Below are 17,134 nucleotides of genomic sequence, written 5' to 3' on the forward strand. Positions count from 1 at the left end.
TTTTTTGGGGGAGTCACTGGAGTGCCTTCACTTTCAATAACCCTTAATTTATTTTCCCCTCTGCTTTTCCTGTTGGTTTCAGGACCTCTGTGAGCTTGGAGTATCCTCAGCCCAGAAGTCACAGAAGTCACATGTCCACTCCATGAAGTGCCACCTCCTGTGCTGTGCTTTCATGTAACACTCCCCCAGTTCATTGCTTTCTACAAAAAAGACAAACTATTCCCTTCTCCACTCAAATTCTTCTTTAGAAAACTGCTATCCTATCTGCTTTCAATTGTTCTTCCTATTTTTTCCAAGCCATAAGCCAAGGAAATCATTCCTCATATGGAAACTGTTCTACAATATTGATTCCCTTTATTGTTCTTTTTGTGCTGGTCTTGTGCTGCTTTGCCGGACAAGGCCAGGAGATTTGACTCATGCTGTATAAAAGATGGAGGTGCCCCAGACATTTATGTAATGGGACTAAGTGGTCTTCTGTTTTGCTCTATTCTTAATTTGTACTGATTCCTAATATTTAATTGCCTTTCTGCCCACCGAACGACACCAGAGCTAATGCTGTCATTAAAGTATTACAAATAAGATCCCATTTCAGAGATACTTGGACAGTATAGACATAAGGTTAGGATTGCTTTTTTCCACATGTAGTACTGTAACTGTATCAGTACTAAATTTTGTCCCTTTTTTCACTGATTTTTAATGCTACATGTGCTTAAGATTGTCACTCAACTTGTCTGCTCTTTTCCACAATACTTAGATAAAATAGTGAAGAGCAAGGACAAGCATGTCCCACAAGTCATGTAGCACCCCATGAGTGACTTTCAGTGTGAAATGTGACCCCTTTTCACTGTCTTTTAACCAGTTTCTTAACCTCCACAGACTCTTCATCCCATGGTGATTTCATTTCCTTAAGAAGCTTTAACTTCTCAAAGACCTTCTCAAAGATCTTATGGAAATGTAAGCAGGTTATATTCATCCACGTTTCTTACCTATGCACTGAGTTCTTCAAAAACCTTCCTAAGGCACAATTTTCTTTTGGGAAAAAAAATAAAAAAGAAAATAAAAAAGTATAAATTCTTCCATGTTATCTTCTGTTCCTGTGGACGCTTTCCTTGTTTTGTTTTTACAACAGTTTCAGCCAGCTACTGTTTTATGGCTGACAGAGCTGTTTAGTCCTCTGGAAAGTTTTTAAAGGTTGACCTTGTGTTTGTCACCTTTCAAGCTTTTGGATTTAGGACAGCTCCCAACTGCTGCCCCAGTTTATAATCCAGATTTTTTCATGCTTTGAGGGCCTGTAGCACTCCGTGGAGAACATCCCTGCCTTGGTGACTTGATCTTCTGTTCATTTTGGTGCTTAACTATATTCCTGCTGGTGCTTCAACCCAACACAGATGCTGTAGTTCAACACAGGTGTCAGGACAGCTGGCACAGGGCTGTCTGTACCAGGCAGGCAGTGGTAAACTCATTGCTTTACACTTTTTGTGACATTTTGTGATCCCTGTGGCAGGCTGTGTCACCTGGTCTGGCAACAGTGATGTCCTGGGGCCCTTTGGAGCCTTCATTCTGATTTCACAGCCACTGTCCAGCTGAGGAGCGTGACAGAGGAAATGAACTTGCCAGAAGGTTCATACAAATAGCTGGATTTTTTTATTATCAATGTAATCACTTTGGCAAACTAGTTTCTACAGTCAAAAGAAACTTATAACTCTGTTTCTAATATATCAGCTGCATTAGCTACCCTAGAAGTACCAAATAATTTCCTTTCTTAATAGTGCATTTTAAGTGAAAGGCTTTAATTTTGTATGTACACAGATAACGAAAATTTTGCACAGGCAGTATTTTTTGCACAGAACAGGAGGCCCAAATTTTAATGTTTACAGGACAGGAAGATGAAAGGGTTCAGAGAATTTGTTTTTACCAGCTCAAATGGGAGATTTTGAGAAGGAAATTTTGTTGGTTGATACGATGTAAATTCTATAAGGGCTCAGTTCTGTCTTTCTACTTCATGTGTGTGCTTTCAAATGACTGAGGAAAACAAAGAAGTTACTGAGAAACATCCAAGAACCTTCAACATGTTGTCTGACTGGACATCAATGCAGGACACATTTAAGCTACAGTAAGAGTGCTGCACAGTAAAATTTCCTACCTTTGAACATACTTTAAAGTACAGAAGTGGAAAAAATAAAATTTAAAAAACCAAAACAGCAACTTGAATTTACATTCAAAATCAAATTTGTGTAAACAGTTTTACAAAGGTGTTTTTCTGGAATTCCTCTGCAAGAGCTATAGCAGGCATGAGCAGGCAAGAACGAACACAACCTAACAAAAAATGAACTATAAACATTCAAGTATCACTACAAATGTCCTGATTCTGTCTGTCTGCCTCACAGAACACAAAGATCATCCTCCTGATGGCTTCATTACAGGTGAGGAGAGAGGTGTTGCTCAATGCAAAGAAGAGATACAGAATCAAGACCATAACAAGCAGCATTTACGAAGTCAATTAATCTCTTGGAGGTTGTTCAGGGCTAGATTTTTTAGAGATAAATAAAAGCTGTTAGAAACTAACAGCAGGGGCACTGCTGAAACCATCAGGTGCTAAAATTTTTTGTAGGTCTTCAGAAATCTGTCCCCATGCACATTTTCCTCATTTAACAGGGGGAAAAATGCAGGGCAATCACTTTTCAATGGTGGTGAATTCATTGAGCCAGACTTTGGGAAACTGCGGGGAGTTGGAGATTAGCACCTGCTCCTTCAGAAGCTGACAACTTAAGCCAGTCCCTGGTGGTGTTTATTTCCTAGTGTGAACCCTGTGTTTCTGCACAGAGCACATGGATGCCATTCTGCCTGCTCCTCGCTCCTGTGACAACCCTGTGGATGCCAAGAGGTGTGCTGCTCTGCTCAGCTGAATTCCAGAGGAGTGGAAATGGTGATGGGTGGTACATGGCTCTTGGAGCTGAGCCCTACAGCTCATGTTCACTCTTGTGAGCATTGGCCATGAGGTAGGACTGTCAGCATATGCCCTGCTCCAGTTTTATTAGCAGCATGTTGCCTGGCAGTATTAGGTTAATGGTTGGACTCAATGATCTTAGAGGTATTTTCCAACCTTAATGGCTTTATGTTTCTATGTCGTGAAATCCAGTGATTCCCTGTGAACAATATTAAAAGTGGGGAATTACAGGGAATCTGCCAGAAATGCACTCTTATCATGCAGAGCTGTGTAATGGATTCTATTTCCTTGGTGGGTGATGAAGCAGAAGAAGATTAATGCTGTTGACAGTAGAACAAGTCCAATGCAAAAAAAAGCTGCAAGTATCAGGCTGGCTTCTCCAGGACTCAAAGTTTTGCCGAAAAAATTGCCCACTTTGTTGTCATAATCTGTTAAAAGAGAGTTGTTAATGAGAAATCTGCACATGAATCTGAAGAGCTTTAAATGGCATTTTAAAACATCCTTACCCTTTGCAGTGGTTCCATTTGTTGCATTTGTCAAATTGTATGCTCCAGTTGTGTGTCCTCCTTCTGAAGGAACTTCCCACTCTCGTCTCTCTTCTCAGAGAGAAAAAAAAAAACATAGTTAAGTTGAAAGCCTTAATAAATATTTTTTTCTCTTTTGAAAAACTAGAGTTGACTTTATGGCATTATTTCTATCTTGTTGATCTGAGCAGAACAGCTGTGATTAGATCATCACAGCTGTTCCTCTGGGCAGCTCCATGGGCAACATTCCCCTTCTCTGCAGGCATCTCTGTTACTCCACTACTTACTGTAGCGATGGCACAAGGAGTATGTTTTAAACTGAAAGGGGGTAGATTTAGATGGGCTATAAGGAGCACATTTTTTATGATGAGGGTGGTGAGGCATTGGTACATGTTGCCCAGAGAAGCTGTGGATCCTTCCATCCCTGGCACTGTTTAAGGCCAGGCTGGATGAGGCCTTGAACAGCCTGGTCTAGTGGAAGGTGTCCCTGCCCATGGCAGAGGGGTTGGAATTAGATGATCTTTAAGGCCTTTTCCAACCCAAATCATTCCATTATTCAGTTAAATTGAACTCTCACAGCCTATATGAATATGTGGAATCAAATAAATTCATCATATCCAAGGAAGGAGTATTTTGGCTACATTTGGCATCTACATTTGTCATGGTGCTGCTACAGGGTTATAGGTATGAGGTGTGCCTACTGGCACTGTTTCACCTCTTACAGATGAGTGTAGCCAGCACAGTGGGGACCTAGGTGGGAGATGCTGGATCCAGATGTTTAGTGAAGTTATGTGATGTGGAGAGGATCACAAAACTTTTGGCTTCACTCACATGTGTTGGAAGAGACAAGCACCACTCAAGAAGTTTTCCAACTTTTCTAAGTCAGGAGATCACCTATTTCTTGGACAAGATGAACAACCATTTTCTGGAGCTCCTTTTACCCTAGCTGGTGTCTGGCCGTGCAGGGAGGAGCCCAAACAGCTCTGTGAGTCATCAGAAATCACAGGAAGGAACCAGCACCATGCCAGCCTTCTGACCCTCCTGCACAGTGTGGCGAAAAAGGCTGAAAAACAGCTTTGCAGACGTTTTCTGCACCACCTTTAAATGACAAATGGTCCCTAGGCTGCCACTGTCTCAGAAGGGTACTTGTGAAGCACCGACTGCTTTCAAATTGCAGTGAAGGGCACCAAAGATTGCTGTCTTTGCCATGTCACTAGAGGTGTTTGTCCTGTCTTCTATCACTGCTAACGGGCCATGGCAGTGCAGGTGCTTCACACCAGTGCACAGGTGGGTTCTCTTCCTTTCATCCCTGCCTTCCATCTAATTGTGCTGCAATACCACCTCTGAGTCCTAGGATGTTTCTGACACTGCACCTGATTTATTGATGGTGTAGGTTGTCTCCATGCCAGCATGGATGTGATCGGCCACATGACAGTGCAGAAGCCACGTTCCAGGGTTTTCTGCTACAAGTTCAACTGTCTGGAAAGTCCCAGGAAAAAGGTCATATACATCTCCTCTGTGGTCCTTATCTGTCTGTGGCAAAGCAAAACCAGAATTGTGAGAATCATGCCTCAAATACTCCCCCACAGGCACTGAAATATTCCAGTTAGACTTCCGGTTCCTTAAGGTAGATCAAATGCTTCTTGTACATTTCTAGTGAGCAGCATCCAGAGAAACTGAGGTCTGTGGACACCTCTCATTTAATCCATTACATAACAACAGCAGACTCCTCCTGATGATTCCAGCTGTTGATTGAGCAAAGGTGTTTCTTTGAAACACAGATTTTTCAGGTAGTCCTGCTAGTAGCAAACTGTCACACCATAAAACAATACTCTAACCCGGTGTAACTCTAATTTCCTCCCTGTATCTTACACCTATGGTAATTACATATTTTAATTCACCTAAGCATGTCCTCTATTAGAGTAATAGATTTGCAAGGATCTCATTCATTTCGTATTTCCTTCAAATGCAAAACTCCCACCAATCTCAGCATCAGCCCAGGATGCCCAAGTGACAAAACCCTGCTGGAAATACGGATTTTTTTTGTTTATTTTTCTCATACATTTCCCATCACACTACAAAAGTTTTACTATGATTTATTTTACCCACCTTGAAGATGAAGGTCTGTGCATGGAAGTGAACTGTGTGGATATCCACTTCATTGCCCATTCCTATCAAATACCAGTTTGTCCTATCTCCTTCATTCATCGTTAGACCCAAGAGACTGTTGTAAATCTTCCCATTGATTGCTGGAAGAATGACAATATAGGAATATTAATAACTGGCCATGGTGTGGGTGATTATAACCTCTACTTCAGGCACCCTTTGCACTTTCAGGTGAGAAGGAGTGCTCAGGCAGAGAGGGGACAGGCGTGTGTGGTCAGGACAATTGCTGTCCATAGTGACCACTGCCACTGCAGGGAGACAGTCATGTTTTTGTTTCAGTTTCCAAATTGTGTGCATATACGTCAGCAAACATTTTTCTGTCTTACAGAGTATCAAACTGTTTTTTTCTGGTTGAGATTGAACTCCTGAGTAAACTGGATTTATGCTGAGAAGCTACATGGAAAAGGGGGGAATATATTTGTTGCCTAAAATGGGTACCAGCTATAGAAAGAAGAGTTTGCTTTGCCAGGGCTGTGTGTGTCCCAATCCATTCTATTCTGCCCGGTTCCTGGACTGGCTGCAAATACAGCCACAGTTTTAAACTATGCTCCTAGAAAACAAGCCTTGGAGGAACACAGCTCCCAAATGACAAGAGAATTCTGGCAGCGTAGCCTCTTCCCAAGAATGTAAGAGTAAACTATCTTGTAAGAAAAATATATTGGCTGGGCCTTATGAGATCTTTTTCTTTCCAGCATTGCAGTTTATGAAGGTGTCACGTGGTTGGGTAACTGCAGGCTAAGTCCAATGTCTTCATAAAAGGACTGTGAAAAGTAAACCTCTTTCCTCTTGGCTGCTGCTGCTGCTGCTGAGTCCTACATACCATGCTTGCTGTTGCCTTCTACAAAGTTCTCAGTGGAATTAAAATCATCAGGATTCTTATGAAGGTATGTTTCAATATTTTCTTTCAAATACCAGGATTCATCTTCATCGAACACCATAAACAGAAGAGTAAATTCACGGTCGATGTCTTTCCTTAGACCTCTTTCATCTAAAGTTCCTTTTCTGCAAACTACAAGAGGCCCAATCAGACCACTGTATGTGTCCTGAAATAAAATAAATATGTGCATTACAGATTTTCAGTTCATCCAGTTATGAAATAGATGCAGATTAACTGAAGATTATATTGTTTTTTCCTAGCAGACAGGGAAAAAATCTGTCTGATTAAAAACTTCTTTCTCTGGTAATTTACCGAAGCAATGGTCTCCAGTGGTCCCTTTCAACCTTACTCATTCTGTGATTCTGTGATTCTGGGTAATGTTTTGTCTTTACCCCAAATTCCTTCAACTCTTCAATTCTTTAAGGAGGAAATCACATTACTGTGGTGTATGCCTTAGGATTTCTGTAGATTAAATTACCCAGGAGTGTGCAACTGTTAGTAAAGAGGACTAAGCATCCAGCTCAGTAAATGGTTTCTCTAGCCTGTGGTCCTCTCCCAGCTGAGAAGCAGGTTCCTTTCAGGAACATTACACAAGGCACAACGTGTCAGCCAAAGCAATGCAAGCTTTAATGACCATTTCTTGGTTACCTTAACAAAATTTGCTGTTGAATAATAAACCCAAGTGATACAATTTGGATCTGTTTTGCCAGGACCAGATCGTTCTGGGACGTTCCACCTGTAGGTATTTATTTCCCCTGAAACACAGAGAGAACAGTTTTACCTTAAGCAGCTAAGTATTAGAGGCTTTGAATAGTATCTAACTCACACCTCCTACCCTCCTCATCAAAAAACTGTCTGCATCAAAGCTACCTGTGGAAGCATGCAGCAATGGGATAGGGATATGATTTTGCCTTCCAGGAGGTCAGTGAGGTTCCAGTGGTGTAAATGAAGGCAGATTGCTTTGGAAAACAAGAGCTGCAAATGATACTGAAGAAAGTGGCATGCTACAGAAGGAAGTTTACAGATAGGACTCTTCATCTTTCCCCTTGGCAAAACTTGTAGTAATTCAATTATGTTGGTTGCTGATCTGAAGGTCAGTTGAGGCACTGAGTCTCAGAAAATGTTTCTTGGACCTTCTCAATTGAAAAGGGCAAAAAGAAGTGGCAGCTGCCACTAGGATTTTGCAGAGGGTGCTGCAGACGTGTGTCAGCTGGGGGCCCAGATAGGAGAGCTGAATATGCATCAACCTGATGTCTGGGAGCAGCATGGGGGGTTCTTTCCTCTTCCAGATAAGCCCCTGCTCCACAGCAATTACCAGAGAATGTCTGTCCCATCCCAAATGTCATCATCTCTGCCACATCCTCCCTGAGCAGAAATTCCCTGACCTCTGATTTTAAAAAAATGACAACAAATGGATGAGGAAATTATCTGTTTGGGTGACGATCATTTCTCTACACTGAACACAAACATCTGTGTTCAGGTGAACTGCCTATGGTGTGTTTTCCTGCTTTGTTTTTTTGCTGGTACTGCAGGAAAGGGTAGGAGACCAAGATGTGGTCAACGCCTTGCCCTTTTAAGTGGTGGAGAAATGCTGAACCAAGAAATCTCTGTCCCAAAAGTCTTTCAGGGTGACAACAGCCAAGAGCATCGTGGGACATGCTGTGAATCAGGTGAAAACCAGGAAATCACAGAACCATGGTTTTAGTACAGCTACAACCCAACAGCTGCCAATAGCTGTGGGCATCTAGGCAAGGACCAATTTCAAGCTTAACGGGTTGGGAAGTGTTGAAAACAAAAGTTTTGTGTCACTGTTCATGCATCATGCAACAGTGTGCTTTATTGTATAGCAGTAACTACAAAAACAAAAAAATGCTGACTCCCAACTCTCATACAATATGAGATGGGTCTCATTTAAGTATTGCATTATCATTTACTCTTACAGGATCAGCCCCATGTCATGGAGACAATAAGTCCATGTCACGGAGACATAGGCCAGGGAAGTGTTTGTCATCCACCTATATCTAACCTACATGCCATTGCCTCTTTTTAGAGAGCATGATCTGAGAAGGGAGGCTGGTCATGGTCCTCCACTCCTTTGTCTTTTCCTCCTCACCTCAGGATGTTTGGAGGCTGTAGATGGAAAAAAATTTCCACACTACTTAAAGGCTGACACATTTCAGAAGGCATTGAAGACCCATCTTTGAAGTGCAAATAAGGCATAACCCCTGAAAAGAGCAAAAAACACGAGGAAAAGGGATGTTTTCTCCCTTTTTCAACTCTGAGTAAGTGGAAGAATGGACAGGGAAAGAACAAAGCTGTGGCAGATGAGAGCTGTTTTTGCATAGGCTGCTATGGATATGTTCTCTGCATCTATTTACCATGCCCCCCACAGTTTCTTTATGACCTGGCAGTGCTCTCAGGAGCAGTTTGTCAGGATGCAAATCTGTCTGAGTGATTTAGGATTTAATAGAATTAGACAGTCTTTGGCAAGTTTGGGGTAAGCAGTCCAGCCTGGCCTAGGAAGACAGACAGTGAGGATTTCCAGATGATGGTGGTGGGGACTGAGGTGCACAGAAATTTTTCTTGTTTTCAGCCATTTGTTTTCTATGTTAACTGCTTTTTCCAAACTCTCTAAGGAAAAGTCTGTCCTTAGATCTTGCTGAAGAATGCTTTTGGCATACTCTCAAACACCATCCCTCATCTCATTCATCCCAAGCCTGCTCCCATGTGGACACAGTAGACATGACAGTAGTGTTCCTGTTGTTACACCTACACCACCAGCCTAACAGCATCAACATCATGGAGCAAATAACGAAACAAGGGAATTGTATATAAATCAGTTCCTCTTTTTTCCCCCTCCCCCATGTATCAAGCTCAGGTATACATTCATCAGACTCCAGCAAGGCAGATGCTGGCTCATATTTAGACATGAGTGTCTGGGTGTTTGTACTGTACTGACACAGCTGCTCACAGGAAAGAAATTTCAGCTTGCAAAGAGCTTCATTACATCAAATTTTCTTTTCATTTATTTTCACACTGAAGTTCACAAATACTATGAAAAAAATTGTATGGGTGTTGGAAGAGCCAAGGTGTGTACACTTTGGATTGACTCCAATGCCTAGGTTTGACTTCCTACTGGAGCATAAATCCAACAAAAAAAATTGACATTCATAAAGTTTAACTAGAATTTTTCTATATGAAAAGCTATTTTCCACCGTTTTCCTCACAAGAAACTGAGGCATGTTTGGTACACTTTTCCAAAGTGACATGACAGCCATATTTTGCATTTTATACATGACTCTGAATGCAAATGCCAATTCTGTGTAGCTTGAGAGAGGCAAAGTTAATATTAACATCTGCAATTCTTACCTCTGAATTTGAAAGTTTTGAAAATATTGTTAGAGTGTCAGTCTGGAGACAAATGCAGCACTGGCTCACATTTCTCCTGTCATGATTATGGGCCTGCTTCTTTCTCTTCTGGAGTTTGCCCAGAGATATTGCATTTCTGTTTCTATCCCTGATAGGAATGGAGGCTCATCCTCTGCCCAAACATGCACACTTGATGAAGAACTTACATGCATATAAACTCAGAATTGTAGCTGAATAAACATTGAGCATATTATGCCTGGGAGAACATATAGATATGGGCAAGTTTTGAAAGCAGGGTTATCCTTCATGTGCTAAAATGCTTTTATATACAGCCTTTGTAACTCAAAGGAAAGAAGGCGGGGGAAAAAAAGGGAGCCTTACCAGGGAGGGTAATTGGTGTCTCAGGCTGTTCTTCACAACCCACTTCTTCTATACCATGTGCACTTATCGAGTAAGGCCTGCTGGCTTTGTTCTTAAATACAATCAGGACGGAGTCACCAACCTCAGCATGGAGTAACGGCCCTAAATTCAAACAGAAGATGCAAGTGATTAATGCTGCTTTTCTGAATTCAAGAAACTTTCAGTAGCCTGGCCTAGGAGTAGAGCCAAGGTCTCTATCAAAACCATGTGGCTTTTCTATTCTAACAGGAAAGTCATCAAAATTGCTTTATCTCAGCTGATTAAAAGCTCCATATGTATAAATAATCTCTTTTCAGTCAATGAAGAGAATTGTACTCTCTGAAGACAGGTCTTTGGACAGGAACTTTGTTTTTTAAGGAAAATTCCTGAGGATATTTTGAATCTTTCAAAATTTTATTTCTCAAGCTGGTAATTTCTGAATTTTTGCCTTTTTGTGTTTTGCTGTTTTTTTTTTTTTTAAACTCTTGTCCTTCAGAAAAGGAAATGGTAAATATATGCCTAGAGAAGGTTATCCCGAGGGAACAACATGAAACTGTACTGGGGAGGCTTAGTTTCAACCCTCAATATCAGGAAAAGGTTCTTTACCCAGACAGCAGTTGGGCACTGGAACAGGCTCCCCGTGGAACTGGTCACAGCATCAGCCTGACAGAGCTCAGGAAGTGTTTACTCTCAGGAACATGGAATGATCTTATTCAGGGCCAGGAGTTGGACTTCAGTGATCTTCCAACTCAAAATATTCTATGATTCTATGACTATTTTATGACCAGTTGTTGCCCGCTTTTCACCCCATAAAAAACATGAGCTGATGGTTAGTTTTTGATGGGTAAAATTATGTCTTTCCCAAGTACAAACACAAATCTATCTCCTTAATATTGTCTTAATCTGTTTACAAGAATCTCTCCCATGTTACAAGCTCTGAAGCTAAGGTGAATCCTGGAACTGCCATTAGAACACTCCTTAGGATACTCTTATTCATGTTCAAGAATGAATTCTTTAACTTGAAAAGGATCTTTACACTCCGCAATTACATAAATTACATAAATAGTGTGTAAAATCACTGATACCTGAAATAGGCATCAATGTTCCTCATTTTCCATCTTTAAAAATCTAGAAAACATCTTAGTTTTTGGAAAGCAATCCTCTTGCTGACCACAGGCTTGGTCTGTGAGGCATGAGAGTTACTTGCCCAGGATTTCCAAGTGTTCCTCCTCTTCAGTCCTCACTTTGCGCTGTGTGAAGTTGCCACTTGTGTACTCCCTGTAAACCACCTTCTTGTATTTTGAACCAATCAGGTCCTCTGCTTGGCTCAGAAAAACATGCCCATAGCTGCAAAATGAAAAGACAATAAAAGCACTAAAGTGTACACATCTGAAAGCTGGCACCTGTTGTGTTATTCACAGTAGGTTTAACGAGAACATACAGCTTGGTCCAACGTGCTGATGGATGTGAAGGCCCTGAGAGATGCAAGAGGTTTTAAATAGCAAACACCAAGGGTGATAATTCTCACTGAATGCATACCCTCTTCAAACAGGTAAAGCTGAGGATAATTTGCACTGTCCAAGAATTTTGGGAACACAAATCCTTCACCAGAGCTGTCAGAGCTGAGGTAAAGTGTGAGACGAGAGTGGTTTCAGCTGCCCTCTCCAGCTGCACCATTTGCTCCAATAAAAGATAGTGCCTGTCCCAGGAAACCTGAATCCTCTTATCTTGATGGCTGCTTTTGCTATCTTGGCGATTCGTCAGCCATGGGAAGATGATAAACAGAACTTGACCTTCGAAAACGAATGCTGTTACAACAGAATGCCAGCATCTGAGATAAGAAGGAGCTGCTTTACTGCACAGGTTGGATGCTTTCCCAGCATGTGACGATAAAGGGAGAAATCTATTTTCCCTTCTGCACCTGGAAGAGGATGCTTTCCAGGTTTACCCTCAGTTTGTTGCTGCTCCCATGGGATCCCAGAGGGCTGACTTGCCGGCAGAGGACACTCACAACCTGCTGTGCAGCTGAGTGTTCACCCTTCTTCTGGGAGCAGCTGTCTCCTGGTAACTCATCTCCAAGGTGCCCCTGGCAGGGGAGTTGCAAGACTGGATCACAATATGCTAAATAAAACAAAAAAACTGCCCCAGGGATACTGCTGACTGTGTAGTGAGCTATATGTGCAACAGCAGCCTTTGACAGTACTTGAGTTTATGTTTTCTTTAAACTCACATCATCACCTGTGGCTCTTCAGGTACATGTATTTTTTACAGACTCCTCTTCCTCTCTACAGGGAGCAGTTTTCTAGATGCTTTTTTAAGATTTATTTTTCACATATGTTCCTTTTTGCTTTCACAAAGTGTCCTCAGAGACAAGTCTATGCAATATGATCTGGAATGTGTGGTTTTTTTCACAAGTTTTTTGTTTCTTAACACACTACAGTGATTCACTTGCAGGGTTACTTATGTTCTGATCTTTTCAGGGGATCTAGGGGCTACCATGCTGCAGGAAAACAGGCTCAGCACCCCTTTCATGCATCTGCATTTCCTACAGGAGCTCACATCTGGAACAGGTGCCTGACTTTCTCCTGTATGAAAACCAGAGCTCTGGAATGGCAAGGCTGAGGAGAGTAAGGGAGAGGAGGGGGTTGGTGGGCATCACTGTAAGGTTGAGCCAGGACTGGAACACAAACTTGGAAGCCTTCTTGAATTCAACAGCATTATGAGACGCTCTGAAATGAAAGCATCTGAAACTGGTGCCCATGAATTTATCTAGTCTGAGAGGCAGTGACTTTGCAAATACATTTTCTCATACTATGTTCGGCAAAGAGTTCCTCCTAAAAAATGCAAGGCTGACATCATGACATGGTGCTTTAAAGTTTCCCCTCCACTTTAAGTGTGTCCTGTGCCCACAACTGTTTTTTGGGTTGGGTACCTTTCCTCATAGCTGCTGATGTTGTAAATCTTGGGTGCTGAGCTCTTATTTGAGGCATAGTCCCACTCAACTTCTTCTGCAGCAATGTAGTAGAGCCTCATGGCTCCACGCTGCTGCTGGGCTCGGCTGGTGTTGCGGCAGCTGCTGACCTCGTAGAGATGTTTCATCCCACCAACAAAGTGATCAAAAGTCCTGCAAACCACTTTGAATGTGCCTGGAAAGAAAAGCACATGACATTTAAGCAATTAGAAAACATAACAAGCAGCTTGGCAAATTAGGTCCTGTGTACATCTCTGATCTGTCCTCAGACAATCCTCATCTCTGGTGCTGTATGGAAAGTCAAGCAAGGGGATGTTTAAATAGAATGATAGAATATTCTAGGCTGGAAAAGACCTCCAAGATTATCAAGCCAGCCATTAACCCAGCACTTCCAAGTCTCCCACTAAACCATGTTCCCTAAATGCCATATCCAAAATCTTTTAAACACACACAGAGGTGATGACTCCACCACGTCCTGGGCAGTCTGTTCCAATGAACAAAAACTCCCTGATGCAACCTGAGGTTATTTCCTCTTTTCCTGTCACTTGTTACTTCTTGGGAGAGGAGACTAACACCAGGGTAGTTATAGAGAGTGAGAACATCCCCTCTGAGCCTCCTTTTCTCCAGGCTAAACCCTCCCTCAGCCGTTTCTCACCAGACTTGTGCCCCAGACCCTTCCCCAGCTCCGCTGTCCTTCTCTGGACACGCTCCAGCCCCTCAATGTCTTTCTTGCACTGAGGAGCCCAGAACTGAGCACAGCATTTGAGGTGTGGCCTCAGCAGTGCCGAGTCCAGGGGGACGGTCACTGCCCTGCTCCTGCTGGCCACACCACTGCTGATCCAGGCCAGGATGCCACTGGCCTTCTTGGCCACCTGGGCACTGCTGGATCATGTTCAGCTGCTGTTGATCAGCATCCCCAGGGCCTTTTCTGCTGAGAAGTTTTCCAGACAGTGCCTGCAGCCTTTGCCATTGCATGGGGTTATTGTGAACCAAGTGCAGGACCCAGCAAGACTTGACCCTCTCTTGCTCTATGGGAAAAACTAGCCTGCTCTATCTTTGCTCAAAAATCACAATAAATTACTTCTAACTGTGAGTTAGATTAGCTTGGCCAAGGAAACTCTGAAAAGCACTTAGATGTCTGGCAGCAGGAATAAGCTTGCCAGCAAGCCCATGCTGCAGACATGCCCATGAGGGACACAAGAAGATGTAGGAGGAAGCATTCATTGCAGAACTCAGTGAAGGCATGGAGAAACAAGGGGTGTGTTTCAGAAATGCTGGTTCCTTGTCCCTGAGCACAGAGCCACTGTACCAGCATTCAGTGCAAGATACTCTCCACTGAGCCCCTGCAGTTTGTCTGGTGTACTCAGGCTAATGAAGGGCTCTGCAATGAAGACACAGACCCACTATACAGGAATGCCTGATTATAACCATTTATCTATATGCACAGTTAATGTAAAAGTGTAACTTTCTGACCCTTTGCATTGCCTTCATGAAAGGCCAAGCCATCATGGGCCTTTTTTTTTTTTTTTTTTTTTTGGTAGCTTTGGTGGTCTAAGAGAGCAGTGATTGTGGGAGCACATTTTGGTATGTTCATGGGCAGATTTTAATATTTATAATCTCCTTCTTTTCTCCCCATTTACTCAAGCAGAAGCTGACCATGATGTTGTCCTGTACAGCTCCACCTGCTCGCACTAGGTGAAGGAGGAAAGCACTTTCACAACTGCTTTGTATGTGAGTCAGTGATAGAAGCAAAATTAGAAGCGTCTGTCCAGACCAGATCTCAGTCCATTTCCTGTGCTTCAGAGGCAAAAGTGATGAAAAAGATGAAATAACATGTAACTAAAAAAAAATAAATAAAATCACATGCATTGGTGATTGTAAAGATCTGGTAATTCATTCTCAATTTCCCTTATTGCCAATAGAAGGATAGCCAAAAATGAACAATCTCTTAGAATAATTGTTTTGTGTGAGCCCTACAGTGCACTTTCCTGCCAGATGAAGGAAATGTTTGGGATCTGTGTAAGAAAAATTTCAGTTGTCTTACAGGCATCTGCAACAGAGGTCTAACCTAGCACATACACAACTCCAATGTACATTTCTATCAGGTTCCCTGGCATGGATGGTCCTTAGCATAACCTTGTACAATCCTGATGACTCTGTTGATTTAGACAGAGTTGCAACAATGTAAAGTAAAGTAACATTGTATTCTATATTATGAAGATTATTCGGTGTCTCCAGAAAACAACTCATACTCTCCCAGTCTGAAGTATGAATCACTGGATTACCCATGAGATATAAAAGTACCTTTAATGTATAAGCTTCTGAAGAAACTCCTAAAGACTGACTATTATTGAAAAGCTTTTGTTGAAGTCCTAAAATACCTTCAATGATGCTGACTATCCACATGGCAGTGAATTTACTTTTCTAGAAAAGACTGTTTGGAGAATCATAAAATTCTGTGAGCAACCTGTTAGCTATCTCTCTGCCTGCTGCTCTGCCCATCCCCAGGTCACTAAAGCCTCTGGTCAATGGTGAGTATGCATATTTGATTTATACACCTTCCCAGAAAAGTAATCCAGCCTGAATTCTCAGCTACGCTGAGTCCCCAGGGTCTCTCTCCATGCCTTAAGCCTCCTTGTGCAGGGCAGAGCATCTCACCGTCTGTTATTTTGGCTGACTGGTATCTGCAAGTGCCACAAAACCAAAACCAGTTCATGCACATACCCACACGGTCTGGCTGCATTAGTGCTGTCCCTGATAAATGAGGAAACAAGGCCAGCCCATCCCGTGTCGTCCCTCTCAAGTCAATGGTGTTTCCTTGAAAATGAACCCCGTGCATGTCATAATGACTGCCCAGCCCAATGAGGTGCCAGGAGACCTTGTCATTCTTGCACATGGTCAGGCCTGGCAGATTGCCATACAGGTAGCCGTTGACAGCTGGAAGAGAAGGAAAGATCCTGGTTAGCAGCAGTTCCACAGAAATGCATCACAGAGCCTCCTGCCATCTTCCTGGCCAGAGACTCACGACTCAGCAAGTCACTAAAGGGGCATTTTGTGAAGCAAAGGTAGCATTGGAGGCCACCAAATTAACATCTAAGTGCTATTCCTATGAACTCAGAACTCCTACTCTTTGGTTTCAGCCTGTAAAATCTTGTAATAGCCCTTTGCAGTGATGTAGCACTCCTCCTCCGAGCTCTTCAGTGTACCTCCCAGACACCAGCCAAGTGTACAAACTTGGTACTTCCTTTCAGCCTGGAGAGTAGATAACCAGGTCATTAAGGCTATGGAGGGGGCCATAACAAGTCTGAGTTACAAATTCAGTTCTGGTGGAGCTTTTTTTATGTGATTTTGACCTTTGATTTCCACCTCTACTTCCTAAATGTGTATTTTTTGTTTTACAAGGGCGTTATGAGGCTAAAGTCCTTAATCCTCAAATTTTCTCTGTGATCAATGCGTGAAAGATGGCGTGAAAGATGGCATAAAAGATCAAAACTTCAGTATGAGATCCATTTCATAGCAGAAGAATAAAATAGGTCCAGAAAGCCCCAGAGCTCTCTAACAATATATATCTAAAGCAAAGATAGGTTATGTTATTTGTTCAAGTCTGTAATCCCAGGGATGCTTTGGAGGAGATCCATGCTGAAGTCAGATACTTGCATCCAGAAATGATGTTGTACAATATTTTTGCCATTCCCCTAGTCTTTACATCTTCTCCTCCAGAGGTGGTCACTGCCCTAGTGAGAGGTGGCAGAGCAGAGCAGATAGAATTTACTGACTGAGTCAGTGCCAAGGCCAGCAGTGAAATTTAAAACACTAGTGAACATTGACTTCTTCTGCAGCTGATGCCTGTCTCTGGCACTGTGCCTTTTTATAGAACTAAG

General features: G+C 42.4%; 1 protein-coding gene across 1 annotated transcript in view; it reads right to left on the minus strand.

The window, feature by feature from the left end:
* Positions 1-3,172: 3,172 nt before the first annotated feature.
* HEPHL1 (hephaestin like 1) overlaps positions 3,173-17,134 on the minus strand; it is a 32,734-nt gene continuing 18,772 nt past the window's right edge. The window contains exons 11-20 of the mRNA XM_058853123.1: positions 15,978-16,190; positions 13,215-13,428; positions 11,490-11,629; positions 10,265-10,405; positions 7,163-7,269; positions 6,458-6,680; positions 5,581-5,720; positions 4,845-5,004; positions 3,454-3,534; positions 3,173-3,375 (exon numbers count right to left, since the gene is read on the minus strand). Of these exons, the coding sequence (XP_058709106.1) occupies positions 3,173-3,375; positions 3,454-3,534; positions 4,845-5,004; positions 5,581-5,720; positions 6,458-6,680; positions 7,163-7,269; positions 10,265-10,405; positions 11,490-11,629; positions 13,215-13,428; positions 15,978-16,190 (1,622 nt within the window). The remainder of the gene's footprint in view (positions 3,376-3,453; positions 3,535-4,844; positions 5,005-5,580; positions 5,721-6,457; positions 6,681-7,162; positions 7,270-10,264; positions 10,406-11,489; positions 11,630-13,214; positions 13,429-15,977; positions 16,191-17,134) is intronic.

Source organism: Poecile atricapillus, chromosome 1 (genome assembly GCF_030490865.1).
Source record: "Poecile atricapillus isolate bPoeAtr1 chromosome 1, bPoeAtr1.hap1, whole genome shotgun sequence".
NCBI lineage: Eukaryota > Metazoa > Chordata > Aves > Passeriformes > Paridae > Poecile > Poecile atricapillus.